The sequence below is a fragment of the Prosopis cineraria genome, unplaced genomic scaffold (assembly GCF_029017545.1).
Source record: "Prosopis cineraria cultivar Desert tree isolate PC_DT_omini unplaced genomic scaffold, ASM2901754v1 PC9, whole genome shotgun sequence".
Taxonomy (NCBI): domain Eukaryota; kingdom Viridiplantae; phylum Streptophyta; class Magnoliopsida; order Fabales; family Fabaceae; genus Prosopis; species Prosopis cineraria.
In genome coordinates this window covers 25,184,187-25,201,865 of record NW_026555340.1, presented here as the reverse complement: position 1 = coordinate 25,201,865, position 17,679 = coordinate 25,184,187, and the positions used below count along the sequence as shown (strand labels likewise).

The 17,679-nt window shown below is 30.9% G+C and overlaps 1 protein-coding gene across 1 annotated transcript; it reads right to left on the bottom strand.

The window, feature by feature from the left end:
• Positions 1-9,538: 9,538 nt before the first annotated feature.
• Positions 9,539-17,550, bottom strand: LOC129319710 (uncharacterized). The gene is made up of 13 exons (XM_054964792.1): positions 17,113-17,550; positions 16,770-16,832; positions 15,719-16,162; positions 15,153-15,224; positions 14,180-14,305; positions 13,856-14,068; positions 13,002-13,049; positions 12,121-12,282; positions 11,611-11,772; positions 11,198-11,291; positions 11,004-11,122; positions 10,859-10,903; positions 9,539-10,591 (listed from the first exon to the last, which is right to left on the bottom strand). Exons 1-13 carry the CDS (start codon positions 17,548-17,550, stop codon positions 10,358-10,360), a joined length of 2,220 nt encoding a protein of 739 aa, XP_054820767.1. The 3' UTR covers positions 9,539-10,357.
• Positions 17,551-17,679: the final 129 nt, after the last annotated feature.

Genomic DNA, 17,679 nt, shown 5'->3' with positions numbered 1-17,679 from the left:
TATTTTAAAAGAATGTTATATTTAATGTCACTTTTTTTAATACAAGTTAATGAACGACCGTGCAAGGGAAAGTGTTCGAGCATGTAATTTCTGCACTTAGAGTGTGGATTATAAAAAAATCTTAATATTTAAATTGTCATTTGGAATTTGACGAACAAACTAATTCATGTATTTATTAACTTATATAAACACATATTGAAAGTGATTGCCCAATTTTTTATAATAAAATTTTTGATCTTGTTAATGGTATTGATGAGGAGATGATTTGTCATAAAATTGCTCTGAATGAGCATGATAGTTTTTAGAGAGTCTGGATAGGTATTGATTTCAGAGAAACCATACTTTCAATATAAATTGATACCATACAAAATACCCAGAAATTTGGCTGCAATTTTAAGTATGTATTGACGTGAATTCTGAAGCTTCACTGGGGGAAAAAACAACAAATTATTGCTTCTTGTTGAATGCTTTTGGGAGAACCTTTAAATATAAAAACAAACAAAGGCTTAATTTCCACCAATTAAATTGCCAAAAAAAAAGCAGAAAGAAAGAAAAGAAAAGACTAGACTTTACTAGTTTCTGCTTTTATATCATTGCCCGTTCAAAATATTTTTTTGCCACCCCTAATCATGATATTTAAACCATAATAACAACAAGATTCAATGTCATCCATCTATAAAATCCAATGTTATAGTATTAGTGTAATATACAAATTTTAGGATAGTTAAACCATAATAAAAACAAGATTCAAATGTCATCTATTTACAGAATCCAACGTTATACTGTTATATAAATTTGAGGTTTTAATATAAAGTTCAAAATTAGGTGACCTCTTGCATTCGTAGTACGTCATCATATTATTTACAATTTATGACTATTAAAGGTAGGTGTAAATTGTTGTTGACGTGGGAATTTTAAATTTAGGAAAAATAACAAAGATATTTCAAAAGAATTAATTAATTAAAGTTAGGTCTTAAGTGTCAACTTTTAAAAATTTACAATTCAATATCTTAATTTTACAACTGCGTTGTGATAAATTTGTAACTTATTTTTTAAATTTTATCATGATTGAAAAATAAAAAAATTATTTTTCTTATTAAAAGTTGAAATATAAGTTGCAAATTTATTATAATGAAAGTACAAAATTAAAAGATTGAATTGTAAATTTTTAAATTTTAGTATTTAGAATCTAACTTAAATTAATTGATCATTTTGGGATCTTCCTGTCATTTTCCCTTTAATTTAACGATGCATAAAAAGGAGTTAGAAACAACACTAAAAGACCACAATGTTATAAAATGCCCTTATGTGATTGGAATGTAACTTAGATGCAAATCACATAATTTTAATCATAAATATCGAAAGTTTAATTCTGTATGCTGAGAATGTAAAATGGGTGTATAAAAAAAGGGGAGGTTGGTATTTTGAAGAAATGAAAAAATATATAGTGAAAACCACCTAATGTGGAGTGGATAAAATTAATCCAGATAGGGTTGTGAAAGGATAGTTTGGAGAGGTTGTACGTGGTAGTTTAATTCGGGACAATAATGGAGGATGGTTAAGAGACTTTGTGAATATGATTGGGTGTTGTATGGCTATTGATGTTGAATTATGAGGATTTTGGTCAGGATTTCATATCTTAAAGAGATTGGGTTTTAAAAAGTGATCGTTGAATCTGATTGCAATGCTATGGTGACTATAATGCAGAATATGATGATTGATTTTGATGTAAATAATAAATTTATTTGAGCTTTATAGAGACTTATAAATGATAGTTAGGATATACAATTTTCATATACTTATAGAGAGGATAATTTTTGTGCTGACTAGTTAACAAACTGGAGTCTAATTCAATAGTATGACTTAGTTATCCTCATATAAGGGTAATAGAGTTTCTGTATAGAGATATTAAAAGTATAGCGTACCCAGAATTGATTCATGTGTAATTTTTTGGGCTGGATGCCCCCATTTTTAATTAAAAAATATTAAAAGTTCAGTTGTGAATATTAATAAGCTGGCAAAAAAAAAAAAGGTTGTGAATGTTAATATACAGTTTATTTATTTGGGATCTATAGTCTATACACAGTTTTCCTCCTAAACTTTTGTCATTGTCTGTAATTACATAAAGTCAATATTTTTATGAAAGAAATACATATATGTCTCATACCGAAAAAAAAAAAACTAGTTACTAACAAGTTCCTTTCACTTGCAAATATTACATATAAAAATAAAAGTTTTATTTATAAATAAATTTAAGAAATAATTAAATTTTTAAAAAATAAAACTTTAGATTCCTACACGTTGCTTGCGTTATTGATCCTTGCACTTTTTTCAATATTTCATGTTTCTACACTTTTATTTTTTAATGTTTTAAGTTCCCACACCTTATTTATGGAAGGACCAAAAATATTGAAAAATAAAAGTGTGAGGATCTAAAATATTAAAAAATACAGGGGCTAATAGCAAAATATGAATAAAATGTAAAGACCCAAAATTATGTTTTTCCTTAATGTTTTATTTAGGATTTGATTGTAATTGTTTGTCTTATTTTTTAAAGGGTTAAATGGTAATTTGACTTTCTAAACTATAGGTTCATAAATGTTTGGGATTCTAAATTTCTTTTTTTAAACTTTTGAAAACAGTGAAATATAACCTTTGCTATTAATAAAAATTAATTTTAAATTATTGATTGGCCATAAAATGACAAAAAAAAGAACTTTTTGGGTTTTTTTAATAATTTTTTGCTATTTTGCATTATTTTCTTGTTCATTTTTTGGCCAATTAAATATCAAAATTAAATTTTATTAATATTAAAATTAAAACTGATAATATAAATTGAACCTGCCAACCTATAAAAAGAATGTGGGTTGGGTTGAAAAAATAAAATTATTTCCATACAGAGCAATTTTGGCCTGCCCTACATAGCTTGAACTCATAGCAAGCTAACCCACTGATCAATACGTTGGCCCACTTATTTTTTTAATAAAAAAAAGATAGAGGCATGATCGTTCTCTCGATTCTCAAACACTTTGTCATTATTTAAATTACTAGAATAATTCAAATTACATACTTATTGTATATTGCCATTATTGCTTGTCACATTTAATTAGTTGATATTGCTATAGATCCATGACTAATCAAGTGTATTAGTATAGCATGCATCCAAACAAAGATTCTTACACAATTTAATTTGAGTAAAATATTTTTAAGTAGGCATGAGCATTATATCCATCTATTTTTTCTTGTATTGTTTTTGTTATTATGTTTTACATCAATGAATTCAAAATTTCTCAACTAAAAAAAAAAGGGTTAGCCTGCTAATCTTTACTCAAATTAATATCAAATTTAATTTTACTTTATAAAATTTTATATATTAATTATATTTTCATGTTTAATTATGTGATACTAATAATCAATAATAAATAAAGCTTCTAACATTATGATAAATTTGTAATTTTCAAAATGCAGAAATGTATATAAAAAATATTTTATATTGATGAATTTGCTTGTTAACCCGCTATAAATTAACAGATTGGTAAGAATATAACCTACATAAAATATGAGTTATATCAACTCATCCTACAAAGCTCGCAACTCATTGTGGCCCATTTTATAAGATACAAATTAATTTATATTATCAATTTTAATTAAAAGTTATGTTATATTATTTTCAAAAATTTAAACAGAAAATCGAGTTTCGGGATGCAAACATTCTTGGATCTACACAATCTAAAAATCAAATTGCCTCTTATTTTTCAAGTAAAAAAATTGCCTCTTATTTTTATTTTTTATTTCGTAGTGTCTTGACTCTTGAAGAGAAAAATTGTTAAAAAGATGACAGACATGAGTCAAAACTTGGTGGGGCAGAACATGAACAGATAAGGCGGAGGTGACAACCTAGAGCGACAGAAAGAAAGGTCATATTCATTGTCACGGTGGACAACAGCGAATGGTAAACTTTTATATTTGACGAAACACACACATTAGTTTCTAGAATGATTAGCTTTCTACGTGAATTCTCATGCTCGTTACTTTTTTTCTTCTTCTTCTTGTCCTAAACTTGACTTACTGACCTGGCCCCACTTCTTCTCCTTTTTTTTGTATTTTCTTTTAAAAAAACAAATATATTATATTAAAGTACAAAAATTAAAATGCAATAATATTGTGAGACAACCAAGATAAAAAAAATTAAAATTCAAAAAGAAAAAAAAAATACCCCTGCACCATCTTTCCTATGGCTATGATCCACTTTTAATATTCTCATTGCTGGCTAAAATTTTTTTATTACTCAATATTACAATTAATTTAGAATAATATTACTGTAACTTGATTATTTATATACAGATGGAAAATAACAAATAGAACCAGTGGCTAACAATCACAATAACATCATGTATCTCTTTCAAAACAAAGAGGCCACAAGTTCTATTTTTAACTGAGTATATTCATTTTGAGGTAGTTTTCAATAGTTTTTATATGTATCATGGAAAATTTATGTATGCACTCCCAATGTTAAAATTTCTTCAAACTTTATAATAAAACTTTACTTTTGATTTGGATTGGAAGAAAAATATGAAAGAAAGAATATTAGGAGGGAAATCTTTTTAAAATAATAAACTTTTTCACTATCTTTTAATTTTTTTTATTTTATTATTATTTTCTCCAGGTTTTCTTCCAATTTTTTCTCCAACTAAGGACGTGACGCAGCAAGGATTTTATTGCGAGAGAGTTAAGATTTAAAAACACATGTAATATGAAGTTTGTATAAATTTTGAAGACGAACATGAACAATACATATATAATGTTGAGAAAAAAATTGAAAAATGGGAAGCGTACCCCCACGTCCATCAAAGGATGTGGATAGTAAAATTATAACAAAACAGATAATTTTGTTTCTTTTGATATTTTCTTTTTTGTTTTAACACTTATTCTTTTTTATTTTTTTGGTTAATATATTTTTTTGGTTAATATGTAATTTGAATTTTGAACTATAAGTTCAAAGACGATTTAAATCCTAAACTCGTATTTGATATATTTTGAATCCTAAATAATTAAATTCAAGGTAATTTTGTCCTCACCATTAAATCAAAACAAACATTTGTTATCTTTTTTTTTTAAAAAAAAAGAAGTCTAGATGTGTAATTTCAAAGGAACGTAAGAGCGAGTGGGAGAGTATAATTTGAGAGAAATTGCAAATGATTCCCCATTTTTTTTTTAAATAACAAAATTTGTTTTAATTTAATGATGAGGATGAAATTACTTCAAATTTAATTGTTTAAAGTTTAGAATACCAAATATGAGTTAAAAATTCAGGTTGCCTTTGGCTCTATAATTTAGGGTCTAAATTATATAATAACTTTTTTTTTTCTTTCTATACTGGTTTCCAAGATTTTGATTTAATCTCTTGCAAGGCATTGATGATTATTCAAACAAATAAAGAAATTCAATTTTCTTTATATAACATTTGGTTTGATAGATTATAATTTGAATTTTAAATTTAATATCTCACATTTTAAATATCACATTTAAAATTCATGTATTTAAAATTATTTATTTAGGCAGTTTAAAAAATTTCAAATGAAAAAGAGAGATGAATTGAGATTTAAGACTAAAATATACTTTTAGTCCTTTAACTTTATATAAAGTTTTAATTTGGTTCTTTAATTTTGTAAAGTATTTTTTTTAGTCTTTTAACTCTAATATTGTTAATTTTAAATAATTATTTTTTGAGTCAATCATTATTATTTTAAAAAAAATTAAATTTAATATGTTAATATTTGAGAATGATTTTTCAATATTTAAAAATTTAATGTAAAAATTTATTGAGAAAAAACTAATAATATCAGGATTAAATAATTAAAAAGACACTTTATAAAATTAAAGGATTAAAATAAAATATTGTATAGGGTTAAAATGAAAGTAGAGAATTGAAAGTAATGGATTTGTCTATATTTTTTAATTGACAAAAAATAAGAAAAAAATATGAGAATCATAGAGATATTAATAATAAAAATATGAAGGGAATGATATGTTTGAACTTTGAAGAGATTGAAATTTTAAATATCTAAAATATAAAAAAATTTGAAATCACGAAAGAAATTTTAAAAAAAGATGAATTTAAATTTAAATCAATCTAAATTTATATATTTATATGTATTTAAAGAAAGGATTTGATATAAATCCAAATTCAACTCCTCAATAATTCAAACACACCGTGAAAATAAAGTCAAGGTTTTAACATTTCAGGATTCAACAATGTTTAAATACCGGATATTAGATTACTTGCATAAAAAGACTTTGCCGGAGGAATGGTTAGATTTTTTTTTTTTAATCTATTTGTAATCTAAAATTTTTTGCTATCATAAATCGCATATTATAATAAAAAAAATGGTCATCGTTTCGGGATTGCGACCATTGATGAGTTTTTCTTTGGGGTAAGTATATATATATATATATATATATATACGGGTCTCTAGTAAGAAGCCAGAAGAAAAAACAAAACCGTAAGACTAAAACAATATCACACCAGATACCACTTGACCAACAAAGAAGTCAAGTTAGGGAAAAGATGAACATTTTTTTTGTTTTTAAAAATAAAAAAATGATCCAAATATATAAAGTTGAATTCTGGCCAATATATATATACATACATATATATATATATAATTTAATTGAACGCTAACGTAATTAAATTACTATTTATTGAGATAATCTCAAATGGTTGTTTGATTATTAATGTAAAGCCAAGGATGATTCTTAATAGCCAAGCTCACACATAGGGACAATTTTCATGACATAGCAATCTTATTTAACTTGTAGATGACAGATGTGATACAAAGTTTAGCTAAAAGTTCTTTTACGTATGATTCACATTAATCATTCAAAGTACTTCACGGTCAAAACATAGCTGAACTAAAAAGAAATTGAGCAGCAACAACTATTGTTTTGAACTCATAAATGTGGAGGTGGATTAATTTCATATCAAAGATATATAGTTACTTTTATGAGTATTTTTTAAGCACAAGGAGCAATCTCCATTGATTGCAGAAAGCACCTCCTTCGAGATACTAAGAGCAATGAATAAATCTTTCTTAACTAAATTATTACATACTCCCTCCGTCTCCATATATAAAATATTTTTAATCGAATCATGCAAATCAATAAAAATTGGTTATCTAATTAAAAACACAACATTTCAATTTTGCCCGTAATTATAGTAAATTAAAAATGAAGCTCTTTTTTCAAAGTAAATTAATGAAAATACTTTTCTTTTTTTCTTTCTAATTTAATAAGGATGTAATGATCCATTCATTAAAAATATGCTAACAACTCCTTATATTTAAGGAAAAAAAATTTTAAAAAACTTCTTATATATAAAGAGAGAGGGAATATGCAAGAATTGGGACAGGGTAGTAGATTCAAATCCTACAAGTTGTAAGCATTTCTGTAAGCAACTTTTGAATCCAAAGGCATGTCTTGGCATTGGTAAACTTCTAAGACTAACTCATCTAAACATTTGTGTGTGTGTAAAGAGTCATATATCAGTAGCTAGTAAATTGAGTAAAACGAATTTGTAAGGGAAGATGTGGGCACTTTGGTGAAGGAGCATCCACTGTCATTGAGAGCACATTCTGTGCTCATTGCTCCTGAAATAATCTAATATAGATAGTACAAATTCAAGTACTTTTTATTTTTTTAAATGAGACTTTATAAAATTTTAAATAAATCTATTGATTACCAATATATACAATCCATATTTAATTATATCAATCCAAATTTAATATAATTTTTTATAATTTTTATAAATTGGCCACACAAATTCACTTTGTACATTTTAGATTCAAAATTTTTAACTTATGATATTGTCAAATTCAAAACAATCCAAAGTAGATCTATATGGTCAATTTATAAAAAAATGTAAAAAAAAATTAAATTTGGATTAGTCTGATTAAATATGAACTGTATATATTAGTGATTAATAAATTTATTAAATTTTATAAAAATTTATTTAAAAAAATAAAGAATGTATTTAAATCTTAATTGGGACAATGCAAATTATTTCAGGAGAGATGTCAAAAAAAAGGGCTCCCAACTGTCATATGAGCCCGGGTCTAACAATGTATTAAACTTTGCCCAAAATATAAAAAGCACTAAATTCTTCTCTTCTATAAACACTCTTATTAATTGTATTACAGAGCGATTATATAATTAAATTGAAAAGTAATCTCTAAAAAGTGATAATTTTTAGTGTACTTGAGTGAGTAAAGCTCAATTTTCATGCATATGCCCTGCCTCTCCACTGTCGTCTCTTTCCCAACATCCACACTTCGACTACCCTTTTCTCTTTCCTTATCTCTCTTGTTTCCCAATATTTTTTAAATTTTTGTTTCCATATTGAAGATGTGATCTTTAATTAGGAACGTGTCAATCACCTGTGTTGTACTTGGGAGACACGTATCATGGTGTGCCACTACCACATAGAAAAATGCATGTTCTCACCGATTCTGTTTCCTAATAAAAGGACCAAGCTAAACCAACTTGAAAACAAGATGTATAATACCTGCAACCTCCCATATATGAAAGTGAATCCAAAGCCACAAGACCATTGGCATCCTCCCTCCCGCTTTCGGCTTTGATATTCCAGATTTTCAATTTAGACTAATCTAATTGATAACTTACGAGCACCTCTTCAAAAAACATATCTTTCACTAAGAATTTAACCACTACTGCATACTCAAGATTTGAATTCGAAACATTTAATTAAATTGGATTAGCTAGTTGATCCAAGCGCCCAATGATATTTTTTTTTTTAATTTGTTTGTTTTTTTAAGAGTAGAAATACTAGAAATATTGGCATTACATGGGATAGTACCTACCATGTCGGTCTCAATTAACATGTTCATTTTCCCATGAAAATTTCATTTATTCACTAGTATTATGGGAACTAAATGCGCCTCTAATCATTAAATACTCAAAAAGGTAATCATGTGGGTTTGAACTTTGCCTTTACATCATGATACCTTTCATTTCATATTCTATCTAGACAAATACAGAAACATTTCAATGATGATTTTACACCATCTTTCTTCTTTTCAAAAAAAAAAAAAAACACGACTGACTTTTTGTACAATGATATATACGCATGATCTGCAAAGCATATTTACAGTATAATTACTAAACTAATCATCACAAGAGTCAAAGAATAGAAACTAAAAAAGGCTTGCTCAGTAGTGAGCTTAAGAATACATTTCCTTAGCACATGCTTCTTACAGACAAATAGCACAGGTCCATTATGTCATGCCAATAAACATATATTTATTTATGCCCTAAGTAATAAACTATTATTATTCATTATCTGAGGAATATGTAGCTTTCGGCGACGGATTGTCCGTTTTTATGGTGACTACGTTCATTGACTCCAACATATCAACGAATTATAAGTTCAGTAATTGATCAACCAATCATAAGCTGTTTTTAGGAAATTGAATTTTCAAGTATCTCCAAGATATAGAGATTCTTTGGCGCACCGAGCCAAAAATGAAAAAACATGTAAGTTTATTAGTATGGGTCCCATGATAAAGTATACCAAATTATAAACCTATTTATAATCAGCTTAGTCCATCTAAAAAAATTATTAAGTAATATGTCTTATGCTTCAACATATATCAAGGGCCACCAATAAAATGACTACTGACTAACCAGATTGATGGTCACCTGAAGTTACAGCTACCAAGTCAAATGTTCAGAATATGAGGGTCTCGCGACATGCTCCAACTTCCAAGCAGCAAGGAAGCCTCTCTGTATGCTTCTCAATTTATGCTAAGATCATTGGGAAAGAGAAAGCAGCTGATCAGAATCGTTCCTAGGGCTATGATTACCTCAGTGTAACATGCCTTGATCATAATCGTCCAAAACTAATCAAAGAATTATTGCTGCACAAACACGAGGAAAAAGAAGCTTCACAATACAATCCATGGTTTTCTCAATGGCTAGTTTGCTGCTCTTTGAGCAAAGTAAAAGGAATTAACAAAACTTATACCAAGTTTCTCAAATGAACATGATATGTGGAATTGCGGATGGACTTTTTAGTGATAGGTGCATTGATTACAATGTCAATTATGTGGATAGCTAGTAAAAAATATCCATGTCATGTTTTACCGCAGAATTGATAGCAACCACTGGAAAAGGCACAAGTTTTGCCCAAGAAGGATTATTTCACTACCTCAAATACACTGTGATGAGACAGGGATAACGGATCCTATTATTCCACTATCCACAGCCATTTGTAGCGGATCACCTGTAAATTTGTGCGCTTGGCAACACTAACGGGTAAAACCGAGAAAGAATCAGATGAAGCCTAGTACTTGACAAAGCCAACATTCTGAGCTTTGCCCAGAACAGACTCAATGTCACCATGAAATAAGCTGAAATTTTTGGCCACGGCAAATCCAGCATACATTCCATCCACTGCTGCACTAATGATCCCACCAGCGTAACCTGCTCCTTCGCCAACCGGGTAAAGTCCTTTCAGAGAGGTGCTTTCATAAGTGTCAGCATTGCGTGGAATTTGGATAGGAGAACTGGTCCTAGTCTGGAGCGAAAAACATTGTGATGAAAAGACTGATAGCATAGAAGTGAAGACATGATAATATGTCTTCCAGAAATTTTCATTGCTAACTGCATATGGAACCAGGATCTGGTGAACCATTGTGTGCAGGCATGCTTGCATGTGTGTTATGGGGCAATTTAAAAAAGCATTTTCCCATTCTGATAAGATTGATATTATGGACACAGAAGCATCATAATACCAAGATTTAAAAAAAATGAAGAGAAAAGAAAAGTGAAAGCATATTATTACCTCTACACCATGAAGGAGTGCCTCTTTAGAGATAAATCCAGGTAACTGAAATGGGAGGTTCAGAAAATAGTGCTTGATAATTAGAATAGATAAACATCAAAAGGACATTCAAATATTAGAGTAGAAGGGCACAGATGTTGCCAACCTCCTTGTCAAATGCTACAATTGAATGCTGCAAAGCCTCAGTTACGTGCACCGGAAATAAATCATGAAGATTGGCTGCCTTTACGCCCAAACGATAACTTGATGGAGGCACCGATGTCACTGGCACAAACAAGTTAGCTAAGTTAAACTAAGATCTGAAAGTAATAAATAAAGGATAGAATTTGAAACATTTACCAGATAGCTTTCTTTCCAAAAAGTCTGTCACTGTCTGAACAGGCACCATAAAGTTTCCCCCTCCCATTATAGCAGCTCTTTGCTCAAAATCTTTCTGCAACAGTGATTCTGTAAGTTTAAACTAAGGACTCCGCTATATAGCTAGCAGATAAGGATAAATTATTTTGTATGTCACCACTATTGAAAAGAAAGAGGTTGAAGATTTTCAAATTATATAATTTGATTATTAGAGAATTAAAACATCACTTCTGGGTTTCAACATTAAGTTTGTTATGGTAACATGAACAAGAAAGTCCCATGATTTATTTTGCTTCACTTGGTAAAATATGAAACAGAAAATGAAAGAAATGATATTTATTTTTAAATCATTTTAAGAGCAGAAGAATAAAAAGCTTGAATTTTGCAAGACGTGCCTGAAATTCAACACCTGCGAGAGGTCCATAACAATTTAAAGCTTCAAAATCCTGCATTGTGACTGTCACCACAAGTGCAGCATTTGCCCACCTAGATGCTCGTCGAGAGAATGACATGCCATTGATGCATAGTTCAGATGGATTTGTACTAGTGAGAACAACCTACAAATTCCAAATATTCCATGGTAAAGTTCCAGTCAACTATATTCAACACATCAGGTATCATGTAAATTCAATATAATCAATAACAGTTTTGAGCTCCTAATCTTCTTAAGGCAACCAAAACACCCCCAACTCTGAATAAGAAATTTTCCATATCAGACCATTACAGTATGTGTTATGCACTGATACATGTAAAGTCAGGAAGGAAGTTAGTCTATTCTGACTAAGATGAAGACTAGACCAATAAATAAGCCTCATGTAATCCAATGTGGCTGTTGATGAAATAATACAGTTCTATATCATGTTATGATCAATCATATCATATTGAAGTTAAATGAGGAAACATACCTGACCACCTGGACACATGCAGAAAGAGTAGCAGCTACGATTAGCCACTCCAGAATTAGATAAATCATGACCATTCTCTTCGTGAATGTAGTTGGAAACTTTGTAATCTGCCACTGGTACTTTACCTCGCCCACTATGAACCTCAGAGGCCAATTCAGAATACTGAACACGAATATGAATAAATTTGTGTCATAATCGAACAGAAAAAGAAAATATATCATGAAGTTAAAAAGATTTGGTGATAAAATAAAGATTGTCTGCCAATAGCCCAATACATAGAAAGGTTCATAATTCATCATGTCCTGGAGCATGATGCTTGTCTTTTTTCTTCCCCTCATTAATGTCATAAACTTGAACAGTTGGCAGAACTAGAATTAACAAACTCATACAGGACCCCGTTCAAATCAGGAAAGCTGAAGTAAAAATTATTAAGGTATTCTCGTAAAAGTCACATCATGTCATAGGGAGAAAAAGAACACAAGAATGCGCACAAACAGCAAACCAAACTCCAGCTGAGGTATGTTTGAATTCTGCATACTGTGAAGGTGGGTGGGCAAGGCAGGGGGCTGTCAGCTTTTGATGCCCAAGCCTAAATCAGTATGAGAGTTTTTTAGTAATATTATTTTTAGGTTTCAATGTGATTAAAGATAGCCATCTCTTATAGAGAAGGAATATATTTGACGTGTAAAAAGTGGCTTTTCCTCAAATTTTCTCTAGCTCCTTGATGAGTCATTAATAATCACTGCATCTGAAATCTCAAACATCTATATCTCAAATTGCCATGCCTTGTCTACAAAATTCACTGGAGCAAATCAATGTAAAATATATTGCAAGTTCAACCAATGCAATAGGTGTTGGACCAAATTTGAATACGAACAAACCTGTATGCTGTTTATCAGTTCTTGAGGATGCTCAATCCGTAGCCCTACCTGTTAATCGGGAAAAAAAAATAAAAGAAAGAAAACAAGATGCATTATTTTCAAGACCAACACCACCATAATTGATAATATTATTCCAATAGAGAGAATAAGTTCATATGGGCCAACATATGGATGCCAGGGCAACAATTTACAACAACAAAATGGAAATGCTAACAAATTTTAGAAAACGCTGTTTCATCAGTTTACATATTGTAAACTAGCCCAAAAGAAATACTTTCTAGTAAGAGTTGTTGCAGTAGGTAATAGCATCTATTCTTCCATTTCCACAAACCCAAAAAGGAACCAGTGTCAATTCATCAAGGTTCTTGAAAATGGTAAAAAAATTGCAGAGCTCCCAACCAACCGCAATGATGTGATATATAGAAGCATCCAAATAAAAACAGTCCTCACTTGCACAGACATGTACAAGTTCCTCCATGCCAACGAAGTGTCAGCTAATTTCCTTGGAACCCAGCGTTTTGTCAAGTAATACTTGGGTATTATACCTCTATATTACATGATAGATCAACATTACCAGTACTGCTATACCAAAATAAGCACCAATTCTACTGTGTCAGCAGAATGTTGAACCCTTGAGTATCAAACTAGCCCCATCCCAAATGGAAGAGGTAAATGAAGCACCACAAAAACAACCCAAAATCACTCTTAAAGGAATCTCTTAAATGCGGAGGGAGAAGTGCTAACATTTTGGAATAGGCACAGAATCAGACAAAGTAAATTCATGCACATCCATAACCATCACAGTGCTAATAGATTGAAGTGCATATTGAAATATCACATCGATAGAGACTCACAGAAAAATCTTTTGGCTCCAAAACCACATCATGAGAAAGAAGCATTTGATATGTATCACGAGCAGAATGGCCAACAGCCAAAATAACAGCATCATATTCCACCTTCTGGCTGTTTGCTCGTAATCTATCAGCTGAGTCAGATACCATAACCCCCAGAACATGTCCATCTTCAATTATTAAATCATCCACTCTTGCTCCAAACTTGATTGAGACCTAAGCATCAAAACATCATTACTTGGTCATCACAGACAAGTACAAGAAGAGCCATTCCATATGCACATATTTTCAAAATATAAAGAGGCTAGTGCTAGGGATGAAACTAACGCCCAACTCTTGTAGATGTTGCCGAAAGTTGCGAAGCAATGGAACCAATCTATCTGTTCCTAAGTGAGGCTTTCCGTCAATCAATATGTTTTGTGGAGCTCCAAACTGCACTAGAGTTCTCATCACCTACAATGAAGACATTTAGTCAGCCATTCAATTAAGTCATATAAGTTGGGGAAAACAAAAATGAATAATGTATTGACGAGTAAAAAGAAAATTTTTATGTTTCAAACGGTATATGATAATGGGAACAGCAACAAAGACAGCAGACAAAGCCCTGAAAACTATTTAATGGTTTTGGCAGCGAAAAAACTAAATTTCACTTATACTGTTTCTCTAAAGGTACATGCCATAACTTTTACACCCATGAGAAACTATTAAAAATGCTGAAAGAGTACAAAGTTCATATATTAGTCTATCAACATAAACATAGGTTTGCTCTGCCCTTCTTTTTCAGATACATTTGACATGGTGCTAGAACCTTGTGATATGTTTTTATTGGTATCAACCCAGATTTGGATGCTCAAGTAGAATTTGGAGCATTCCGAAAACTTGCAGATCCAGCTAAAAGAAGACAAGTACCCTGATACAACATTGTTTTGTTCCTTTTAGACTTAATTTCCTTTTCTATTTGAATTTGACATAGGGAACCGAATAAATCTTGATTGAATTTCTTCCCTTTCTTTTATTCTTGCTCTTTCTTTTTCTTTCTCTAAGAGATGATCCCAAATAAATAGGTATAAAAGCTATAATTGTAAACCAAGATTAAATGCATGGTATCATTGGTTTATATTACTCTTAGTTTCTACTTTAGGAATCATTTTTTTAACTATTTTTTAGAGAACTACCTAATATATTTGGGTTTCAGAAAAACAACCAATATCATTTACCAAAAGACCTCACAAAAAAGGGGCTAGGTAGAGACATAAATAAAATGCACATATCTACTTCATAATGGAAGGCATCCACTAACCGCAAGAACACTGCCACTATTTCGTCCAATTCTAGTTACCAGTTTTCCATCACTCCAGGTACCTGCACCACCCTGTCACAAATAAGTCCTCGGTAAAGTGAATAAATAATGAAACTAACAAAAAGGAGAGAGCAAGATCATGAATGAGGCCAAGAACTAAGTCATCATTTGGTCCCCATGATGAATTTAATATGTATTTTAGAAGTTCTTAGGCGTGTGTGTCTGTGCATTCATAACAACTTAGATAACGTTATACATGAGGGTAATTAAGACATACTCTTTTTCCTGTTACAGAGAAAATTCACACTGTAGTAACAACAAACACAAATGGAACAACATAATACTCCAATATGCTTATTTTTTTGATTAATTTCTAATTTTGACAAGAATATGTCAATCTCTAAACAGCCGAAAGTAAAAGAAATAAATTGGATGACTTTGTAAGTAGTGTTAAAAAAATCTGTTATCCAGAACTCGGAAGCAAGGGTGATTTTGAATAAAACATTTATTAGATACCATGACAACAACAAAAATTTGAGGAAGTAAAGCAATATGCAAGGTACAACCTCCCCAAAGCAGAAGTTGCTTTCTGTTTCTAAAATTCGACGAACAACCAGAGCACCAATATCACGCCCCCTTTTTTCAACAGCTTGGCCTCTTTCAATCAATGTTACATCTGCACCAAGCTCCGCGAGAACAAGAGTAGCAAATAGACCTGAAGGTCCACCACCAACTACTGCAATTTTTGGCTTCCTGGTAGCTCGAATCTGGTACAAATCTCCTGAGCAAATGTTATTTCCATCTACATTGGTCACTACACTTTCATTATTATCTTTGTGATCATGTATTACACTCATCAAATCACCAAAAACTCTTCCATAATGCATGTGCTCTACAAGGCCAACTTTAGGCTCTAGCTGAGAAATGAAGTCCCAAGTTCGAGGCTCTAGATCGAGGAGTTTTTTTACATCCATGTCCACAGTATGCACAAATTTGGGCTCCTTTAATTTCTAAAAGGAATCAATGAAACAGAATAAGTGTACTTCACAATCAATAGCCTTCTATTGCAACCTGAAAACAGATGAGGCAATGTTCCACGATATGAAAAGTCAAATAATTAATTCAAAATTTCAGTCCACCTGAGTATACAGGCAGGCCTTCACATAGTCTGTATGGCATTCATGTTTCGTATTTTGCATTTCATCCATATAGATGCATGATTGTGTGCCACAAAAGTAAAACTAATATACATACACATGAACTCTAGAAATCTGAAGCTCTGAAAGGTATAATACCCATAACTAATTACTGGTGAAAAACCAATAATCAAGTAAAATCTAAATGAACTAAAACAAGGAGAAGAGAGTTCAAAATTATTCTTGCAGGTAAATGCAACATAAAGAGCACATATTTTCATTAAAAAACTAGCTCATGACAAAGTTATAGGCCTAGTTATTTTAAAAAAAAAAGTTATAAGCTTACAAAGTTTGCAGTCACTAAAGCACCCTCGCCATGTATTAATTTCATGCTCAAGATTCTTTTTTAATGATTAATTTAGGAAGAAAAATAACCCAATACACACATCTATGGGCCAGTGCTGCATTGAACAAAACAAACCTTCCTAGCGTCAAATGATTTCCGAACAACCGAGAAAGCTTCGCGCGGTAACAGTGAACCAACCTGGCACGAGAATTGAAAATTGAATGTTACCACACTTTAATCTTTCGAATGCTTCCACTTCACTGAGGTTTAAAGAAAAACAAATATAACAACGGTAAATAAAGTACTGCACAAGACAAGAGCATGAATTGACCGAGAAGATACCATATATTAAAACTACGCAAAAGAACTTCGCAGAGTAGTGTTTATCCGACACAGGGAGAGCCCCTAAGGATTTCACATTTTTTATTTTTCATTGACCCAAACAGAAAAAAGGCACTCTCGAAAACTCAGAACTTACCGGGAACTCAATAGCTTTGGCAATTTCTTCAAGAAGCCCATCTGAAACATCGAGAAAATCCTTGCCGGGATCCCTATCAACTGGAACCCCGAGCTTGTAAAGCCTCCATGTGCCCTCAAACTTATTCTTGTCCTTCAAATCTTTGATAATTTCTTTATGCTTGGATTTTAGTTTCTTCTTCTCCGATGGGTACCTCTGCTTGCCGGTTCTCTTAGCGGAGAGGATACGGAGCGTTTGGCGACCAGCACAAGGAAACCTTGTCACGGGATTAGGAGGAGGTTGAAAGTAAAAATCAATAAGCTTGGGTGGAACGAAAGGGGAAGAATGTGCATGGCTGGTAAGACTACCGAGAAGCAGCACTGAGCGAGGCTGCAAAATTATGAAGTAGGATAAGAGTCTCGGAATCGGACTCACCGTGATGGCGCTCGTCGATTCCATTAAAACTTTGGTGAAATGACAATAAAATTTTTTTAAATTGTATAAATGATAAAATAATTCCTTAAAATCATAATTTTATTAAAATTTATAACAACTTTTATATAATTATTGATTAATGAATTTATATAA

What these genes read in the sequence shown, in the direction of transcription:
- LOC129319710 (XM_054964792.1), bottom strand. Translation starts at nt 17,550, where the DNA reads ATGGAATCGACGAGCGCCATCACGGTGAGTCCGATTCCGAGACTCTTA. An exon ending in AATCATTTGACGCTAGGAAG is followed by an intron (nt 16,163 to 16,769) that starts GTTTGTTTTGTT and finishes GATTCCTTTTAG; the next exon opens with AAATTAAAGGAGCCCAAATT. An exon ending in TCGCAGGTGTTGAATTTCAG is followed by an intron (nt 11,292 to 11,610) that starts GCACGTCTTGCA and finishes TCACTGTTGCAG; the next exon opens with AAAGATTTTGAGCAAAGAGC.